This window comes from Camellia sinensis, chromosome 3 (assembly GCF_055761805.1).
Source record: "Camellia sinensis isolate YWXY chromosome 3, ASM5576180v1, whole genome shotgun sequence".
NCBI lineage: Eukaryota > Viridiplantae > Streptophyta > Magnoliopsida > Ericales > Theaceae > Camellia > Camellia sinensis.
The window spans coordinates 112,655,044-112,673,768 of record NC_138963.1 but is presented as its reverse complement, the minus strand read 5'-3'; the positions used below and the strand labels follow the sequence as shown (position 1 = coordinate 112,673,768).

Sequence of the window (18,725 nt, the reverse complement as noted above, 5' to 3'; positions counted from 1 at the left end):
TTGTTTATTTTTAGAAAAACATAAACTATAAACGCGTTTGGTAATTGACAAAATGTTTAAAAAATTTTAAAAATATAAAAAAGAGTGAGAAATGGCAAGCGGTGGCAAGCGGCGGCGGAAGACGGTGGTGGAAAGTGGTGACGGTGGGTGGTGGGTAGCTGGTGGTAGTGGGTGGTGACGGGTGGGTGGTGGTGGTGGTGGTGGGTGAGTGGGTGACGGTGGCTGGTGGTGGGTGGTAGCGAGTGGGTGGCGGGTGGCGGTGGTGGGTGGGTGGGTGACGGTGGCGGGTGGTAGGTGGTAGCGAGTGGGTGGTGGTGGTGGCGGGTAGTGGGTGGTGGGTGGTGATGTTGGGTGGGTGGGTGACGGTGGCGGGTGGTAACGAGTGGGTGGTGGTGGTAGATGGGTGGCGGATGGCCGGTGGTGGTGGGTGGTAGCGGGTAGGTGGCGAGTGGTGGTGGTGCTGGGTGGGTGGGTGACGGTAGCGGGTGGTAAGTGGTAGCGAGTGGGTGATGGTGGTGGGTGGTGGTAGGTGGGTGGCGGTGGGTGATGGTGATGGTGGTGGTGGTGGTGGATGGTGGGTGGCAGGTGGCTGGTGGTGGCAGGTGGTGGATGGTGGTGGCTGGTGAGTGGTGGTGGCGGCGGTGGATGGTAGTGGCGGGTGGTGGGTGGTGGGTGGAGGTGGCAGGTAGGTGGTGAGTAGTGGTGGCAGGTGGTGGTGGGGGGTGGGTGGTGGGTGGTGGTGGCGGAAGACGGTGGTGGAAAATGGTAGCGGGTGATGGCTAGTGTTGGGTGGTAAAAAAAAAAAACTGAAAACTCAAAACGGAAACACATTTTTTGTGTTTTCATTTTTTGACTAAATTTATAAACTGAGACCACTGATTTATAAATCAAAAATTTTACCAAACAAGTTTTATTTGAATTTTTAAAATTTTTATAAATATAAATAAAAAATTAAAAACGTAAGTGTTACCAAACGGCACATAAGAGATTGTAGGTTGAAAATTTACGGAAGCCAAATATTTTAAATCTTGAGGTCGTTAAAGATTTACTTGACTGTTAATTTTAAAATTTCAAAATTTAGTCAAAGAGTACATAAATTAACGTGGATATCTGATTTTAAAAAACACAATATGAATAATGCGTTTGATTTTTTTATTGGATTTTGCACTACAAATTGTCGGCCAGCTTCTTTTAATTAGTGAGATTTCATCATGTTCCTGGGTGTTTGGAAACTTGGGTTAGTTGGTTTTTTTTTGATTAAAATAGTTAATAAAGATAAGACAAATTAAAATAGTCAATATGATATCACATTTAAATTATAATTATTTTTTATTTTTTATTTATAATCATTAAATCAATTACAAAGAAAAAAAAAATCAATTAAAATAAGTTCCATATATACGATAGGTTGTTTTAGAAATTGATTTTTTTAATGATTTTTTTTTAATAAAAATATGTATAATATATATATATATATACATTTTTTTAATAGCGTTTTAAGTTTTTTTTTTTTTTTTTTTTTTTACTAAAATTGTATGTCAATCAAAATATGCCTATATAAGGAAGGCTCACCATGAAGCCTTTCAAGCATCTGTTGGTCTCCTTTTCCTATTGTTGTTTTCTTTCTTTGTTTCCTCCCCCAGTTTTGACATTTCTTCATGGCATTTTCTCAACACATTGACATGGAAATAATGAGTTCCACCCTCACAACCACCACTCTTGAAGCCACATTGCCTGCATCTACGTTGAAGGGCAATGACATTATTCACAATATATCAAGAGATAGGTTGATGGATCTTATCCACTCCATTTCTGAAAACCAAGAAACTCCTCAACCCTTCTACTTGCTAGATTTAGGAGCTGTTGAGAGACTCATGCATTCATGGAAGCATTCTCTCCCAACCACCAAGCCGTTTTACGCGGTTAAATGTAACCCTAATCCTGTGTTGCTCGCAGCCCTTGCCTCACTAGGGGCAAACTTCGACTGTGCAAGTCAAGCCGAGATTGAGACAATCCTCGGTCTCGGAGTAAGCCCTGACCGTATTCTTTATGCTAACCCATGCAAGGCTGTGTCCCACATTAAGTATGCGGCGAGTGTTGGTGTCAACCTCACCACCTTTGACTCCAAGGGTGAAATCGAAAAAATTAAGCAGTGGCACCCCAAATGTGCCTTATTGCTTCGAATTAAAATCGCCAATGATCATACTTCGTGGCGTCCTTTAGGAACCAAATTTGGTGCCCTCTCAGACGAGATTTTACCTCTCCTCTCGGAGGCTCACTTGAGTGGGTTGAAAGTAGAAGGAGTCTCGTTTCACGTGGGAAGTAAAGCATCTGATTCTGCAATATATCGTGATGCAATTGCTGCTGCTAGGGATGTGTTTGAGGCAGCTTCTAAGCTTGGAATGCCGTCAATGCAAGTTCTGAACATTGGTGGTGGATTTAAGGATAATTCACTGTTCAGTGAGATTGGTAAGACAGTTAATGAAGCCATCAAAGACATGGAAGCGGCTGCAACTGCGCCTTTGTCGGTGATGGCTGAGCCGGGGCGATTCTTCGCTGAAACTGTGTTCACTCTTGTAACAAATGTGTTTGGGAAACGAGTGAGAGGGGATCGAAGAGAGTATTGGATAGAAAATGGAATTTATGGAGCTTTTAATCCAACGGCATATGATCGTTCATTCATGGCATTCAAGCCACTACTACTTTCTGATCATCGGTCAAAAGAGGACGAGGATTCATGTGGGATGCTATGGCCATCAACGATATTTGGACCAACCTGTGATGCAATGGATGTAGTGGCAACAGATTGTAAGCTGCCAGAACTCCAAGTTAATGATTTGGTTGTGTTCTACAACATGGGCGCTTATACAGCCTCTGCAGGAACTAAATTCAACGGCTTTGATACACTATCCACACCCACCCACCTTGCATATACAAGGCTCAGCTGAAAGAAGTTTTTGTGCACAACCACGTATGTTAGTCACAATGTTCCAATAACGTTGTTGGGAAGTATGAATAAATATATTAACTAGACACAATGTTTCCATATGCAAATTTTGTGTCTTAGTTGGTATATGTTTTTTTAATATGTTTGTCATTATTCCTGACAATATTGTCGTCTATTTTGTATTTTTCTTTTCTTTTTTTGTAATCTTGTGCTCATTTATGCCTTGTTGTGCACAATTATTTAATGCTCTTAAATCTAATTTGGATGGTTGTCCAAATTAATAATTATTGTTTTAAATAATAAAGCATATCACTTTTGAGACTATCAAATAATATGTTGTGTTTTATTCACACACTCATTAATTAAAATAGAATTAATTTAGAATGTTTAGAACTTGAGCCATCCAATATGCCTCCCTGTACATGCTGTGTTCTAACACAACTGTTTTGAGGAAAAGCTTAGTTAACACTCTCCCTATAAACCTTCAACTGGTTTTGTTCAGAAACTTTTGCTTCTTGGTTTGACATATCTCTTAGGTATTGTTTTTAGGTTTTTAGGTTTTTTTTAGGGAAGTTAGTTTTTTCTTTTTCTTTTTTTTTTTCACTAAAAGAAAAATTAGTTACAAAAAAAAAAAAAAAACAAATTCAAACAAAATATCACATCAAACCTCATAATTATTTTACTTTTTTTCTCACAAACATCACATCTAACCACAAAAAAACCTAACTATCTTTCCAAACACAAAAAAAAAAATTTCTCCAATAATATCTTATAACTAAAAAAACCTACGAAAAAAACTCACTACCCAAACACCCACAAAAATAACAAAATCACATTTTTACATAATTTCATTAATTTACAACCACCTATTATCATTGTACTAGTGTACAAACAAATATAATTTTTTTTTTAATTTTTTATTATCTCCAATCTAATATCATTATGCTAGTAATCCCTTTAGTCAATTTTACTCTAATCATGATCCTATTCCAACCTAATTTGCAAATAGACATGGTCTTGGATCAAGTAGGATTCACAGTTGTGATTATTTCAAATTGAGTTGGGTTTCTTTCTAATATTTGATTTGGAGGGTGTTGCATGGAGTTGTGGTGCTCACCACATGTCACATTTCAAAGATTCAAACGGTTTATCTACACAAAAAATTAGTTCTAGCTATAATAAGCATATTCAATTTATCGCATAATTTTTTTTTTTTCTATTTTGAAAAACATACTGCTGTTCATTTATTCCACACAAATGCAATAAATTGAACATATTATCATTTTTAATCGACTTAAGTTTTTTTTTTTAATTTTTTTTTAATTTTTTTTTGCAAATAATATACACAAAAGACTTACAAAGTTAACGATTCAGATCATCAAAACACGTAATGATTCTTATGGGCCAAATAGCACCCACTTGTCCCTCCAATTGGACTGCAGGAAAAGCAAGTTCCATGGTAATCCCCACGAACCTTTTTTTTTTTTTGGGAAAATTATGCAAATAGTCCATGTAGTTTACACGATGTGTCAATTTGGTCATTGTAGTTTCAATTTGCTCAATTTTGTCCCTTAATTTAACGGAATCAGTCATTTTAGTCCAATAAATAACGGTTGTTAAGTTAATTTAACGGAAAGTCAAACAATGTGTCAATTTGGTCCCTGTATTTTTCACAATGTGTCAATTTAGTTCGTGTCAAAATTGAGAAAATTGAAACTACAGAGACCAAATTGTCACATCGTGTAAAGTACAGGGACTAAATTGACACATTTTTTGACCTTCCGTTAAATTAACTTAACAACCGTTATTTATTGGACTAAAATGACAAAATCCGTTAAATTAAGGGGTAAAATCAAGCAAATTGAAACTACATGGACCAAAAAAAACATCGTATAAATTACATGGACTATTTACATAATTTACCTTTTTTTTTTATCAACAAAATAAAACTTTATAGCAACCTCCGGTCTCTCCAATCGTCTTTCTCTTATCTATTTTGTATTCTACAAGAATTAAGTTTAATTTATTATTATAAATGTGGAACGAAACCTTAGCAATATAGTTTTATCTATAATATTAGAGTATGTTATCAATTACTATCTTTAATTTTGATCTAGTTTTCAATGTGATATTCTCAAACTTTTATAGTTTCGGTTTAAGCCCTCCAAACTTTTTTCCAGATTAAAGTGACACTTGAACTTTATATATATTTTTATTTAAATCCACCAACTTTAATAATTAAGTCAGTATAATCTGGTCTCTGTTAATTGATGTTAAAAAACCTATTATGTATTGCCTAATTTATTTAATTTTAAGATTTAAACTAAGAAAATAATAGTTTAAATGTAAGGAAAAATATATGGAGTGAAAACTACTAACAATTTTTGGTGAAATTATTTACCTTTTGAGATAGAATAATGTTTTACATTAAATGGGCAATAATTTCATATTTATTGATCATTTTCTTAGTGTAAAACCAAAATAATAGGTTAATTAGAAAGAAAATTATATAAAATTTATAGTTTTTTTCATATTTAATGAAAGATTTTAGTTTAAGGTTCTTAATATTAAGATTTTATAAGATAAAGGACATACAACATTTTCATAATAGTTGGGATCCGTCAACATTTTCACACCGAAATTTCGGCACATGGAAATTTTAATTTCACAAAAAAAAAAAAAAATCATAAATTTTACAAAGAAATTTTAACTCGTCAGAAGAAACATATTGGGCCTCTATTATTACCAAAAATTGGAGAGAGATGTTTTACTAATTTTTCCATTTAATAATGTGATATTTGGACTACATTGACTTAATTATAAAGTTGAAGGACTAAAATAAAAAATAAATACATAAGTTTGAGATTTAGGCACTATTTGGCATTTCCTACAAAAGTGTACTTTTTTTTATCTTTTTATCTTTTTTGGGTCACATTACTTCTTTGTTTTTTTTTTTGCATATCTTTTCATAAAAAGTTAAAAAATATACTTATTTAAATCATTGTATTGAAAATAAAATAAGTTTTCGGCTTAAATACAAAATTTTAAAGTTATGAGGATCATATTGAAAACTAGATCAAAGTGGTAGGGACTAAATTGATAAATAAACTTGGACAACTTAAATAGGAAAATTAGAAGTTAAAGGGTTATAATAAAAACTATTCAAAGTTGAGCTTCCTCTTTTTTTTTTCTTTTTTTTTTAATAGAATGATATCTATTCTTATATGATATTCAATTGGCTTATGTTTTTGCATGTCTATTGACGATTAGAGTATTTGGAAAATGTTTCTTAAAATGAATTTATTTACACACTTAAATTATTGAGTACCGTGTGACAATTTTTTATGTGGTGGTTTGAATCAATGACCTATTAAATTTTTTTTACATATTTTTGTGATTCGATTTGAATTAAAAATTTTACATATGGGACATGGTGACTTATCCTTTTAGAATAGTTGAAAATTTAGTGTAAGTTATGATTTCTCATTTGGTAGTAACATCAACAACATTATAAATCTACTATTACCAACTCAAAATTTGCTCAAAAAAAGAAATCAGTGATTTAAATTTATTTTACTTACGAACCCTACACTTTATTAATTTAATCTCTATCACAAATATATTTGGAATAAATTATGAATTTATAAGTGTGAGTGTTGATTTCTGACCACACAATCAAATAGGGAACTCAGCTGGAAAGCACTGGCGGAATAGATTAAGCCCGAACAACTTGTCACAGAAAGATAAGAATCCAGCGGTGGTTCGTCCACCCAGGGTACTCCGACGATCAAGTCAGTAATCAAATATCTCTCAAAGATAGCAAATTGTGCTTAACTCACAAGAAAATACTCACTGCTCACTGTATATCACACACATACCTGAGACCCGCGGTGGTGCCTTGCTTTTATAGCCAACACTGACCTGATCCTTGTAGAAGCGTCACTTCAGTGAACTCAGGCTCAATGCTTAACTCACAAGCTAAAAAATTCAAAAAGTTTTAGCTTTTTAAATTCTACTAAAAATTTCAAAAAAGAAAAAAAATTAATAAAAAATAATGGATTTTCTCTTGCCTTATTTTGGCTTTTTTTTTAGAATATTAAAAAAAAAAATTACTTTGTAGATTTATCTACACAAGACTGAAAATGTTTGAAAAAAAATAAAATTAACATACTTTTAAAACTCATAATTATTGATTCTAGTATTTTGTTTATTTTGTTTCAGCTTCTGTTTGGAAAGTGGGTTGGCTTTTTGACTTTTTAGCTTTTTTAGCTATTTTAGCCTGGGCTAAAAAGTTTGGTTTGGGAAGAGTTTTTTGATTTTTTTGACTTTTTTGACTTTTTTTGTGAGAGAAGAGTGTAATGATTATGGGTTGGATGTGATGTTTTGTTTGTTGTGGTTAAAATAACCTATTTTGTCTTTTGTGGCTAAAATAGTAAAAAAAAAGTCTTCTTTTGTTTATTATTTTTGGAGTGTTTTTAGAAGATAATTAAAAGTTAACAATTTAATTTTTTTTTGGCTTTTTCTTAAAAAAATATGTAAAAAATAAAAAAATAATGTGATTTAAAATAAATTAAAAATTAAATTTTTTTTTTACTACTACCTCACTTTTCAAAAGAACCCTGTTTTTTGGAACGTGATGCAGGTGGGAAACGAAAGAGAAAAAGGGCAGTTTGATGGCTGATGCTATGTCTCAATAATTGCAAGATATGAGATGAGATTTGAGAGGATTATTTAGGTTTCATTTGAGATTAAAAAATTATTTTAATCTCAATTCACCTCTAATTCTCTTTCTATAATTATTTTAATCTCAAGTCACCCCTAATCCACTTGCGAAACGACTACTAAATTATGGAAGATATTTGGATGGATTTTGTCGGTGTGTCAACATTGACAAACGTGTTGAAAGAAAGAAAGTATTGTACAGCGCAAAAGGCGCCGTTTGTCAGAGCAATTGGTAGCACAAGGAGTGGCATTGTGGTTAAGATTTGGTGTTTAAATTTTAAAGTCATGAGTTTAATTTCTTTTTTTTTAGTTAATTTTTTGGGCGAAACACAGTTGGTTAGGAGGTTAGATTTTAAGTTGTCTAATCAGCACTTGGTGTGGATTCAATGTTCTCCCGTTGTGCGAGTCCTGATTTAAGCGGAGCTTGTTTTGGGAGGTCGAGACAAGTTCTCATGTTATAGTCTCTTCGCTCGGAACGGCTAACAGGACACTCTGGTGATCTCTGCAAGGGGCGCTACCTTGGACCTGCGGGAGGATCAGAAAGATTTTCCTGTAACAAAAAAAAAAAAAAAAAATGACTTAAGAAGTTACGCCTCACATAATTTGATGAGTGGCGAGGATAACCCCTATAAATTTGTATTAAGTAATTAAAAAATATGAGAATTTATAATTGTTTAGAAATATTATCACGCGATGTTTTTAAATCAATGAATAATTTTTCAAATTATGAAGCTTCATGTGGGAAGGATTATAAATGAGATGAGTGGAGCTGAGCTAAACAGAATTTTATATTAGGGTTAATTATATTAATAGTTTTTATAATTTGGGATTTGTGTTACTTTAGTTTTTGACTTTTTCAATTGTGACACATTTAACCCTGAATTTTGAATCTTGTTCCAAATAAGGACAATTGAAAATATTATTAGATTTTTCAAGGGTAAAATAGTCAATTTGATAAAATATAAACTAATTTGACAAAAATAAATGTCAAAAAAATATTTTTAATTTTTTTAAAATTATTTTTATCCATCAATGATAAAATTATGTAAAATTAATAAAAATTACATAATTATTTTTTTAAAATTAATTTTGCATGATCATTATCAAACACATAATAAAAATTAATTTGGTAAAAATAAATAAATAAATAAATGTCTAAAAGATTTATCAATTTTACATAGTTTTATTTTTAGTAGATAGAAATAATTTTTAAAAATTCAAAAATATTTGTTTCACATTTATTTTTGTCAAATTAGTTTATATTTTATCAAATTGACAATTTTACCCTTGAAAAATCTAATTATATATTCAATTGTCCTTATTTGGAACAAGATTCAAAATTTAGGGTTAAATGCATCACAATTGAAAAATCAGAGACCAAAGTGACACAAGTCCCAAACTATAGGGACTATTTGTGTAATTTGCCCTTTATATTATTCAAGCTTGGCTCGGTATGAACAAGCTCCGCTTGAGCTCAATTCGAACTTAAATTTTTTTGTTCGAGCTTGGCTCGTTAGGATATTTAAAAACTCGAACTCAGTTCGTCTTACCTCGATTACAAAAGTGAGATTGAGCTCTAAAAAAAAGGGACAAACTTCTATTCAAATTAAAATCCCAAAAATGAATCCATATATTTACAAAAAATAAACAAAATAGAAAATGAATAAAAATGATAAAATCATGATTTTCTACACTAATTCAAATGCATGAGTAATTATTTTTTCAATGAAAAAAAATAAAATAAAAAGAGGAGGAACAAAAAAGAAAATAGCCTAACTTTCACTAGTCATTGCCTCTTCATTGGAGAACTACCTGTATATAGTTCTAGCAAAATTGAATACACAAATCAATACATATTTACTAAAGTTGTCAGCAAAATAGGTGCAACTTAAACCTAGTCAAATAACCACTGCATCCTTAATCAAAATCACAAGTCTAATGTATTATACAAAATTCATTCCACTAAAACAAGTCTAATGTTGCAATTTGATTCTATCAACAAACACAATTGTGAAATAATTTTTTGAGTCAATTCATTCATTATAGTTATATAATATATATAGAACAAACATTAACAAGGAAAGAATAAAAGATCATAGAAATATCCTATAACTAGGGAATTGGTAAGGAATTACATAATTAAGGATATTGCCTAAATCATATACTTAATTTTAGCACTCCCTCTCAAGTTGGAGCATGTATATCGCACATGCCTAACTTGTCTAAAGAGTAACCAAAAACACTGCTAGCGACAGCTTTGGTAAGGTCATCGGCTAGTTGGTTTTTAGACTTCACAAACGAAAAAACAATTTTTGGCTTCAAGTTTTTCCTTAATAAAATGTCTATCAATTTCCACATGCTTCGTCCAATCGTGTTGAACTGGATTATGAGCAATTTCTATAGCAGAAGTGTTATCACAATACAACTTCATTGTCTCTTGAGAGTGAACACCCAAATCCTTAAGTAAGTTCTTCAACCATAGTAACTCACATACTCCAAAAGCCATGCCCTTATATTCAGCTTCTGCACTGGACTTAGCTACCATTGGTTGTTTTTTACTCCTCCAAATCACAAGGTTGCCCCCTACAAAAGTAAAGTATCCTGTTGTAGATTTTCTGTCATCAGATGAACCAGCCCAATCTGCATCGGTGTAACCTTCTACATTCAAGTGATTATTCTTGATGAACAACAAACCTTTACCCGGAGCAGACTTCAAATATCGCAATATGCATTCCACAGCATCCATGTGAGGTTTACGAGGATCATGCATAAATTGGCTCACTATGCATACTGAATAAGCAATATCTGGCCTAGTATGGGACAAATAAATTAACTTTCCCACAAGTCTCTAGTACCTGGCTTTATCAGTAGAAGTTGCATGCAAACAATTAAACAACTTGTGATTTTGTTCAATAGGGGTATTCACAGGCTTACAGCCAAGCATACCTATTTTAGTTAACAAATCAAGAATGTATTTTCGTTGAGATAAGAAAATATCATTCATTGAGCAGGCTACCTCGATTCCGAGAAAGTATTTTAAATCTCCAAGTTGTTTCATTTCAAATTTTAGGGCCAAGTGTCGTTGTAAGTTCCCAATTTCTTCTTAATCATCTCCTGTCACCACCATATCATCAACGTATATAATCAAAGAAATAATCTTACCTATTTGGTGCTTTAAAAATAAAGTATGGTTGGAGTTGCTTTGTTTATATCCAAAGCTCTTCATAGACTTGGTAAATCTCCCGAACCAAGCTCTTGGAGACTGTTTTAACCCATACAACGCCTTTTTGATTTTGCACACCATTGTAACATCTTCATATTTTTCCACACCTGGAGGGGGGTCCATAAACACTTCCTCTGTAAGATCTCCATGCAAAAAAGCATTTTTTACATCAAACTGAAGAAGTGGCCAATCTCGGTTCACTGCCAAAGACCGGAGCACTCGAACTGTATTAAGTTTGGCAACAGATGCAAAAATGTCTTGGTAGTAAACCCCATAAGATTGCGTATATCCTTTCGCAACCAGTCGAGCTTTTATACCTCTCAATTGACCCATCTGCTTTATGCTTGACTACAAAGACCCATCTATATCCCACGATTTTTTTTTTCCCTTTTGGTAAAGTCACAAGCTCCCAAGTATCATTTTTCTCAAGCGCCGTCATTTCTTCTTCCATGGCTTGAGTCCATCTATCATTTGCTAGAGCTTCTTGTATTTCACTAGGAATAGAGATAGATGATAACTATAGCACATAAGATACATATGACTTGGATAGTTTGTGACAAGACACATGATTACTAATGGGATATCAAACTTTGGATTTAGGATCAGGCTCATATTTAACAGTTGGTATACCACGATTAGAACGAGGTGGAAGACAATATTGAGACATGTGAGATTCAGAAAAAAGATCATCACTACAAGTGGAATTAGGATTAGTGGATACCTCTAGAGGAATCTTAGAAGAAGACTGGCTTAGCGGTTGTGTTGAATTGTTGGGAGGCAATGTACTGTCATGAAGACCAGGATCTTCAGTATGAGAAGTCTCTAGTTTAACATTATCTACAATATGAGTAGTCTCTGGTTCAACAATTGATAACTCTTCCCTTTAATTTGAAAATTCACTATGTCCTGAAGAAGCTCCGGACGAAGAAATATTGTCCGAATTTTTGGTAAAAAATGCCTCCAGTTCTTCATAATTTATCACTCCTTCTGAATTTTCCCCCTGAAATGGTAAACTAGGAGTCGACACTTGGTAAAAAAGTTTGTTCTAGTGGAAGGTGATATCTATGGAAACATAAAGCCTCCGAGTGGTAGGGTCATAACACTTGTAGCCTTTTTTAGTGTTTCCATAGCCCACAAAAACAGACTTCAAAGCCCGAGACTCAAGCTTAGTCCGTTGGCGGGGATACAAATGAACATAAACTACACACCAAAAAATTCGTGGAGCCAAAAACACCACCGGTGGAAGAGTGCTATGATCAGAAAGGGCATCCAATGGTCTTTGAAAATTAAGAACACAGGATGGTGTATGGTTTATTAAATAGACCGCCGAATTCAAAGCTTCACCCCCACAAGTAAATGGGAGCATGACCCCCAATTAAAAGAGATCGAGTAACTGCCAATAAATGTTGGTTTTTTCGCTCGGCAATACCATTTTGTTGAGGAGAATCTGTGCAAGATGTTGGTGAATAATCCCTTCAGAGTGCATAAATTCCATCAATTCTTTCTTTTCGTACTCACCACCATTATTAGAATGAAAGACTTTTATTGGAACACCAAATTGAGTAGTTATCATTTGATGGAATAAGCGAAAAATTGAACAAACATCACTCTTGTGTTTCATTTGATAAACCCAAGTCATGCGAGTGCAATCATCAACAAAAGTTATAAACCACTTCATCCCACTAAGAGTAGAAATTGGGGCCGGTCCCCAAACATCTGAATGAACTAATGAAAAAGGTAAATCTATTTTATGATCACTCAAATGAAAAGTAGAACGATGACTTTTTGCCTTTACACAAGTTTCGAAAACAAAATCTGAAAGATTACAGCCATGAAACAATGATGGAAATAATCTCCTAAGATAGCCAATGGAAGGGTGCCCCAGTCTCCTCTGTCATAGCCAAATTTCCTCATTTTTCTTATTCACCGAATCTCCATTTACCATAAGAGCTTGCCCCTTTTTATTGGAATAGTGGATTTCGTCTTCAAGTTAGTACAACCCTTCCATTTGTCTACCACTGCAAATTTTCTCCCTAGTATGGATGTTCTGAAAGACACAGTGAGTAGGGAAAAATAGAGCAACGCAATTATGAGATTTTTCTAATTGATTCACAGAAAGAATATTACAATTTAATGATGGCACAAATAAGACATCCTCTATTTCTAACGTGGAAGAAAATGGAACTGTACCAACTCCAATAACCGGAGATGATACACCATTAATAGTGGTAATAGTGACTTTGGAACATTTAGAAAATAAATGATTAAACCTATAATGATCACAAGTCATATGGTCTGTTGCGCCCGAGTCAATTATCCAATCACTATTTCTAGAAAAACACATACCAGACTTAGCAGTGAATGCAAGAGTTGTGGCTAGATTTTCTTTTGGATTAGAGTCCACCTCTTTATGGGATGCTTTCTTACCCTTTGGATGCCATTCTGGATACCCATGGAGTCGGAAGCACGTGTCCACCGTATGACCAGTACCATGACAGTGAGTACATTTTTTTATCCTTCTTTGAGATGGTTGTCTTCCGAGAAGCCATTACAGCCCCCCTTCTCCAACATTTCCTCCAAGCATAGCATCTTGGCGATTAGCTTCTGAACAAACCATAGCATAAGCCGCCTGTATACCAGGAAGTGGTTTTGTTGACAGTACACGACCTCAAACCCCATCTAAGTGAGGATCAAGACCAGCCAAAAACTTATACATGTGTTCGGAATTAACATCCGTGGTGTATATAGCAATATCATTGGTACACTCCATAATACAAGCATCAATATCATCAAGCTCCTGTCATATTTTCTGTAATTTTCCAAAATAAGAAATAACAGAACCTCTATTCTGGCAGACAGAAAATACCTCGCAATGAAGTTGATAAGCTTTTGATGCGTCCTGATCAACCGAATACGTATTTTTAATCGCCTCCCATATCTCCTTTGCCATAGACAATCGAAGAAAGAGAGACCGAATATCCTTTGTCATCGCATCAAGATGCCAAGATTTGACCAAGCAGTTTTCATTCTCTCATTCTTTATACTCTTTCGAATTTTTATTTAATGGAACAACCTTGGTACCCGAAATATAACCCCAACGTTTTCTCCCACAGATTTTATTTCGGGCATTCAAAGACCACTCCACATAATTGGTACCGTCAAGCCATTCCGGAGTGATGAGATAGGAAGTTTCCGACAAATGTAGACCAGACTCAGTCTTCGTTAGTGATTTAGCACCACCTACTTCAGTCATGATGGCACTAAAAGAAAATTTTTCAGCGGAATGATATGAACATAAACAAGAACAATTGTGAATACAAGACCTACTTCAATTCCTAGGGTTAAAAAAAGGATATTGAAGGAGGCTCTGATACCATATCAGTAAACACAATCGTGGAATAATTTTCTGAGTCAATTCATTCATCATAGTTGTACAATATATATAGTAAAAACATTAACAAGGAAATAATAAAAGATTATAGAAATATCCTATAACTAAGGAATTGATAAGGAATTACATAATTAAGGATATTGCTTTAATCATTTCCTAAATTTTGGCAGATTCACGTGATAATCACTAAAGTCTAATTTTTCGTTGCCTTACTTTAAAGTCTTTAACTTGTAACATTGAACTCATTATATACAAATTAGTCTCGCATGATAGAACTTGAATTTAGGATATAACATTCAACTTGATTCATGTGATAATCACCAAAGCCTAATTTTTCATTTCCTTACTTTAATGCCTTTAACCTGTAACATTTAACTTATTATATACAAATTAGTCTCGCATGATAGAACTTAAATTTAGTATAAAAAATTTAAGGTAAAACACACCTGAGGGTGTCATACTAGGAAGTATAATCTCTTCAAAAGGTTTTTTATGCTATCAAAACAAGCAAAAAATTTTTGATGTCAATATTATTTTTTCACATAATTAATAATTAAAGTATTTTAAATATCTTGACCATCACTACAAGAAATTTAGGCTATTGTGACAAAAATTTTTTTTTTTTTGGTCTTAAAATTTAACCCAAAGATGACAAAATATTAATTTTGTCATTTGTTTTAATTTTTCTTAGATGTATAGGAGATGAAAACAAAATTTCGTCTACAAAATTCAGGCGCCAATTTCATTTGCATTGGCGCAAATTATTTTAGCTCATTGGAGACGAACATTTTTGTCACAAAATATATTTTTTTCTTGTGACGAACGTAATTCATCACCAATAAATTCCTTACCTATTAAACGATGTCGTTGCATATTTCTGTTTTCTAGGCGACAAATATATTTTTGTTTAGGAATGATAAGTTTTGGAAGATGAAAATATTTCATCACCAATAAACACTCCATCATGCAAACGACGCCGTTTCATCTTTCTATTAAATGGGCGACAAATATATTTTTGTCTTGGAAGAATAAGTTGTGGGAGACGAAAATATTTTGTCACTAATAAATTCTGATTGATTGTGCGACAAATATATTTTTCATCTAAGGTTATGTTGTGGAAGACAAAAATATTTTGTCACCAATAATAAATTCTCTATTCTTGTATTTAAGGAGACAAAAATATTTTATCACTAATATTTCTCTTTATTAAAATGCTATGGTTTTGTGTTTCGGAGCACTGAAACCGTGACCCTAAGAGACACACTTTGACCCTTATCACTCATTTTTATGTACACAGACACTCAAGTTGTGATCCAAGAAGACATTTTCTACAAACCCTCATTTCTCTCTCGTACTTGAGCCTACTCCTCTCTCACAAGTATTGAAGTCGTGACGCAAGAAGACACTCTGTAAACCATTTCATCTATTTCGCACTAAAGTCCCTCTCTTACGTCTCACACTTAAGCCCTTTAGGCATGCCAGTATTGAAGCTATTATCCAAGAACATACCCTATGCAAACCGACTATTTTTCTTATAGTGAAGGCCCCTCTTGCACAATCATTTTTTCTCATTATCTGAACCAACTCTACCTTTTCCGTCTAGAACACCCATTTTAGGAAAATCGCAGGTCAAAACCCCTCTTCACCAAAAAAAAAAAAAAAAAGAAAGATAATTAATGTAGCTATTTTTTTGTGAGAAAAAATACAGAGGAAAAAATAATAATAATTTTTTAATTTTCAAAATTAATAGAAAATATTACCTTGTTTAGTATGGAGTTTTCAAAAAATAATTTTTAATTTTAATCTATATTTTTTTAGAGAACATTTTTTGATATTATAATTTTTTTTCTTTTTTTGCTTTTTGGATCCCTTTAATTTAGATAAGGGCAAATTGCAACAATTGTCCCGATACTCTGGTCCTTGTGCCATATAAATGGTATGTGTCATATCTTTTTATAGAAAATTATAAATTTACTAACCTCAGTGAATTAATTTCAATCAATTCAGTGATTATTTTCATTTAAAAATACTAACGACATTATCAATGGATCAAATTGACACAAAATTTAAAATTAAGGGTCAAAATTGTGCCAATTGAAAGTGTAGGAACCAAAATGACACAAAAGACAAAGTATAGGGACCGCCTGTGTAATTTTCCCTTTACATAAACTTAAAAAGTAAAAAATTTATGAAGGCACTATAAAAAATTCACTATATACAAATATATATATATATATATATATATATATATATATATATATATATAAACATTTAGTACATTGTCATTTTTTTATTGATTTAAATTTTTTTTTTTCATAAATATTTTACTTTTTAAGTATATTTAAATTAAGTGTATCTAAAAAAACAAATAACTCCAACTTGATTATTTTTCATATTATTGTTCGCTAGTTTTTGAACTTGATTTTTTTTTTTGATTTAAATTCTCATAAATTATTTTTAAACGGGTTTTCGTTTGTCTTTGTTGAACTGTTTTCATATTTTAGTTAATTTTTAGTTTTTTACTTTTTAGAAGTACATCTAAAAATTAAAAAAAAAAAGTGACTAAAATATAACAAAAATCACTAAGGCTTGCAATTAATTTAAAAATCGTTTTCAAAAAATGGAACCAAATAAATTTTTTAATTTTGTCATAAAAATCAAAAGAAGGGGTTTTCTTTTGGAGACGAAAATTTTAATTTGGTAAGAAATTTTTTTTGTCACAAAAAGAAACCAAATATTTGGCACCACACCAAAAAAAAAGGCGCCCAAAACTGATGATTGGTGGCAAATTATTTTGTCATAAAACAAAGAAAGATTTTTGGGCCCATTGTAGACAAAAAAAAAAAAAATCCTCACAATCTGATATATAGAACAATCAATACATATCGAAGGGCTGGAAAGTTGAAGGGTTGTGATCTTCAGGGCCATCAAATTTTATCTGTCTCGCTTGATACCTCTTCTCTTTCTCTGGTGTGCTTACTGTTGCAACCCACGGCCGAGGGACCGGCTCTTTGTTGAAGCATTCTTCCACAATCTGACTGGAAGGGACTCTCACGGTACACATGTATCCCTCTTTCCCTCCCTCTCTTCCCTCCCATTATGAACCCTAGGTAGCATTTAATTTTTTTTTCTTTGATATTTTCATTTTGTTTCTATTGTTCGTATGTTGTTCTAATGGGTCTGAAGTGCCTGGACCGCTTTATTGGGGTTTGATTAATGTGTTGTTAGTTTCTTTGGATATGGGTATTTACTTTGACTTGTAGTCGACGAAATTAGCTGTTAATTTAGCTATTTATGTTCCTAAAATATTCAGGGAAATAATATTGTGCTATGATTATTTGTAGAGTCTTTAGTATGCGGATGTTCTCTTATAATGGGAAATATGCAATCTTTAATTGCTTTCGTTTTAATGGAAGGGCTTTGTTTTTATTTTTTGTTTTTTTGTTTTTGTTTTTGTTTTCATGTTTTAGGTTTTCAATGTTATGGGTTCTGAGTTTGGTTCACTTATGTTTTTGTTCACAGAGGGTCTGGGTGCATTGGAGGTTTTCTGCAACAAAGCTGTAATATCTTAATCTGAACTGTCAGTATTTGATAGCCTTACACATTATTTGGTTCAATTGGTTGGTAAGATTACTTTCAGCTGCATTCTAATTATCTATTTCTATTCAGTCTTTTTTTTTGGGCAAATTACATATACCTCCCTCGAGGTTTAGCTAAATTACAGATACCCCCCTGAGGTTTCAAAAATTACAGATACCCCCCCGAGGTTTATATTTTCATAACAAATTGCCCCATGAGGTTTATATTTTCATAACAAATTGCCCCCTAATTTGTCATGCAAATATAACCTTCAGGGGGGTATCTATAATTTCTCAAACCTTAGGGGGGTATCTGTAATTTTGCTAAACCTCGAGGGGGGTATATGTAATTTGTCCTTTTTTTTTTTGGGTTTGGGTTTAGTTTTGCATTTGCTAAATTTGTGGAATTTGATGTATTATTTGATTGTTAGTTTCCCCATATTTTGTATAAACATGGACATTTAGAAAACACTGTTCAAATCTTCATATGCAAATTTGTGCCTTCAACTATTAAAGGGAGATGCACTGATCAAGTTCATCACAATTGGAGTGCTGTGAATATGTATGTACGCGTATATTTGTTGGTTTAAGAATAAAATATATGTTAGGGTCTTATACTTGAAACCATTAGTTTTCACTGCATTTGAGTAGAAATGTGCAAAATATGGGAAGTAAAATCTCTATTACGATCTTACTATGTCTGCTGCCAAATTTAATACAAGATAAGTAAGTTCATTAAGAATTAAGTATATGTTCACAAACCACTCCCAGATTTCATGATAATTTAACGACCCAAATTTTGGATAGCTTTTAACATGTAAATCACGAAGCTCCCTATTTGGGTGTCTTCTTATATTTGCTACT

At 32.9% G+C, this 18,725-nt stretch overlaps 1 protein-coding gene across 1 annotated transcript; it reads left to right on the top strand.

Moving 5' to 3' along the window:
* The first annotated feature begins 1,591 nt into the window (after nucleotides 1–1,591).
* Nucleotides 1,592–3,276, top strand: LOC114296037 (ornithine decarboxylase, chloroplastic). The gene has a single exon (XM_028240322.2). The coding sequence runs from the start codon at nucleotides 1,659–1,661 to the stop codon at nucleotides 2,946–2,948; it is 1,290 nt and encodes a 429-aa protein (XP_028096123.2). The 5' UTR covers nucleotides 1,592–1,658; the 3' UTR covers nucleotides 2,949–3,276.
* Nucleotides 3,277–18,725: the final 15,449 nt, after the last annotated feature.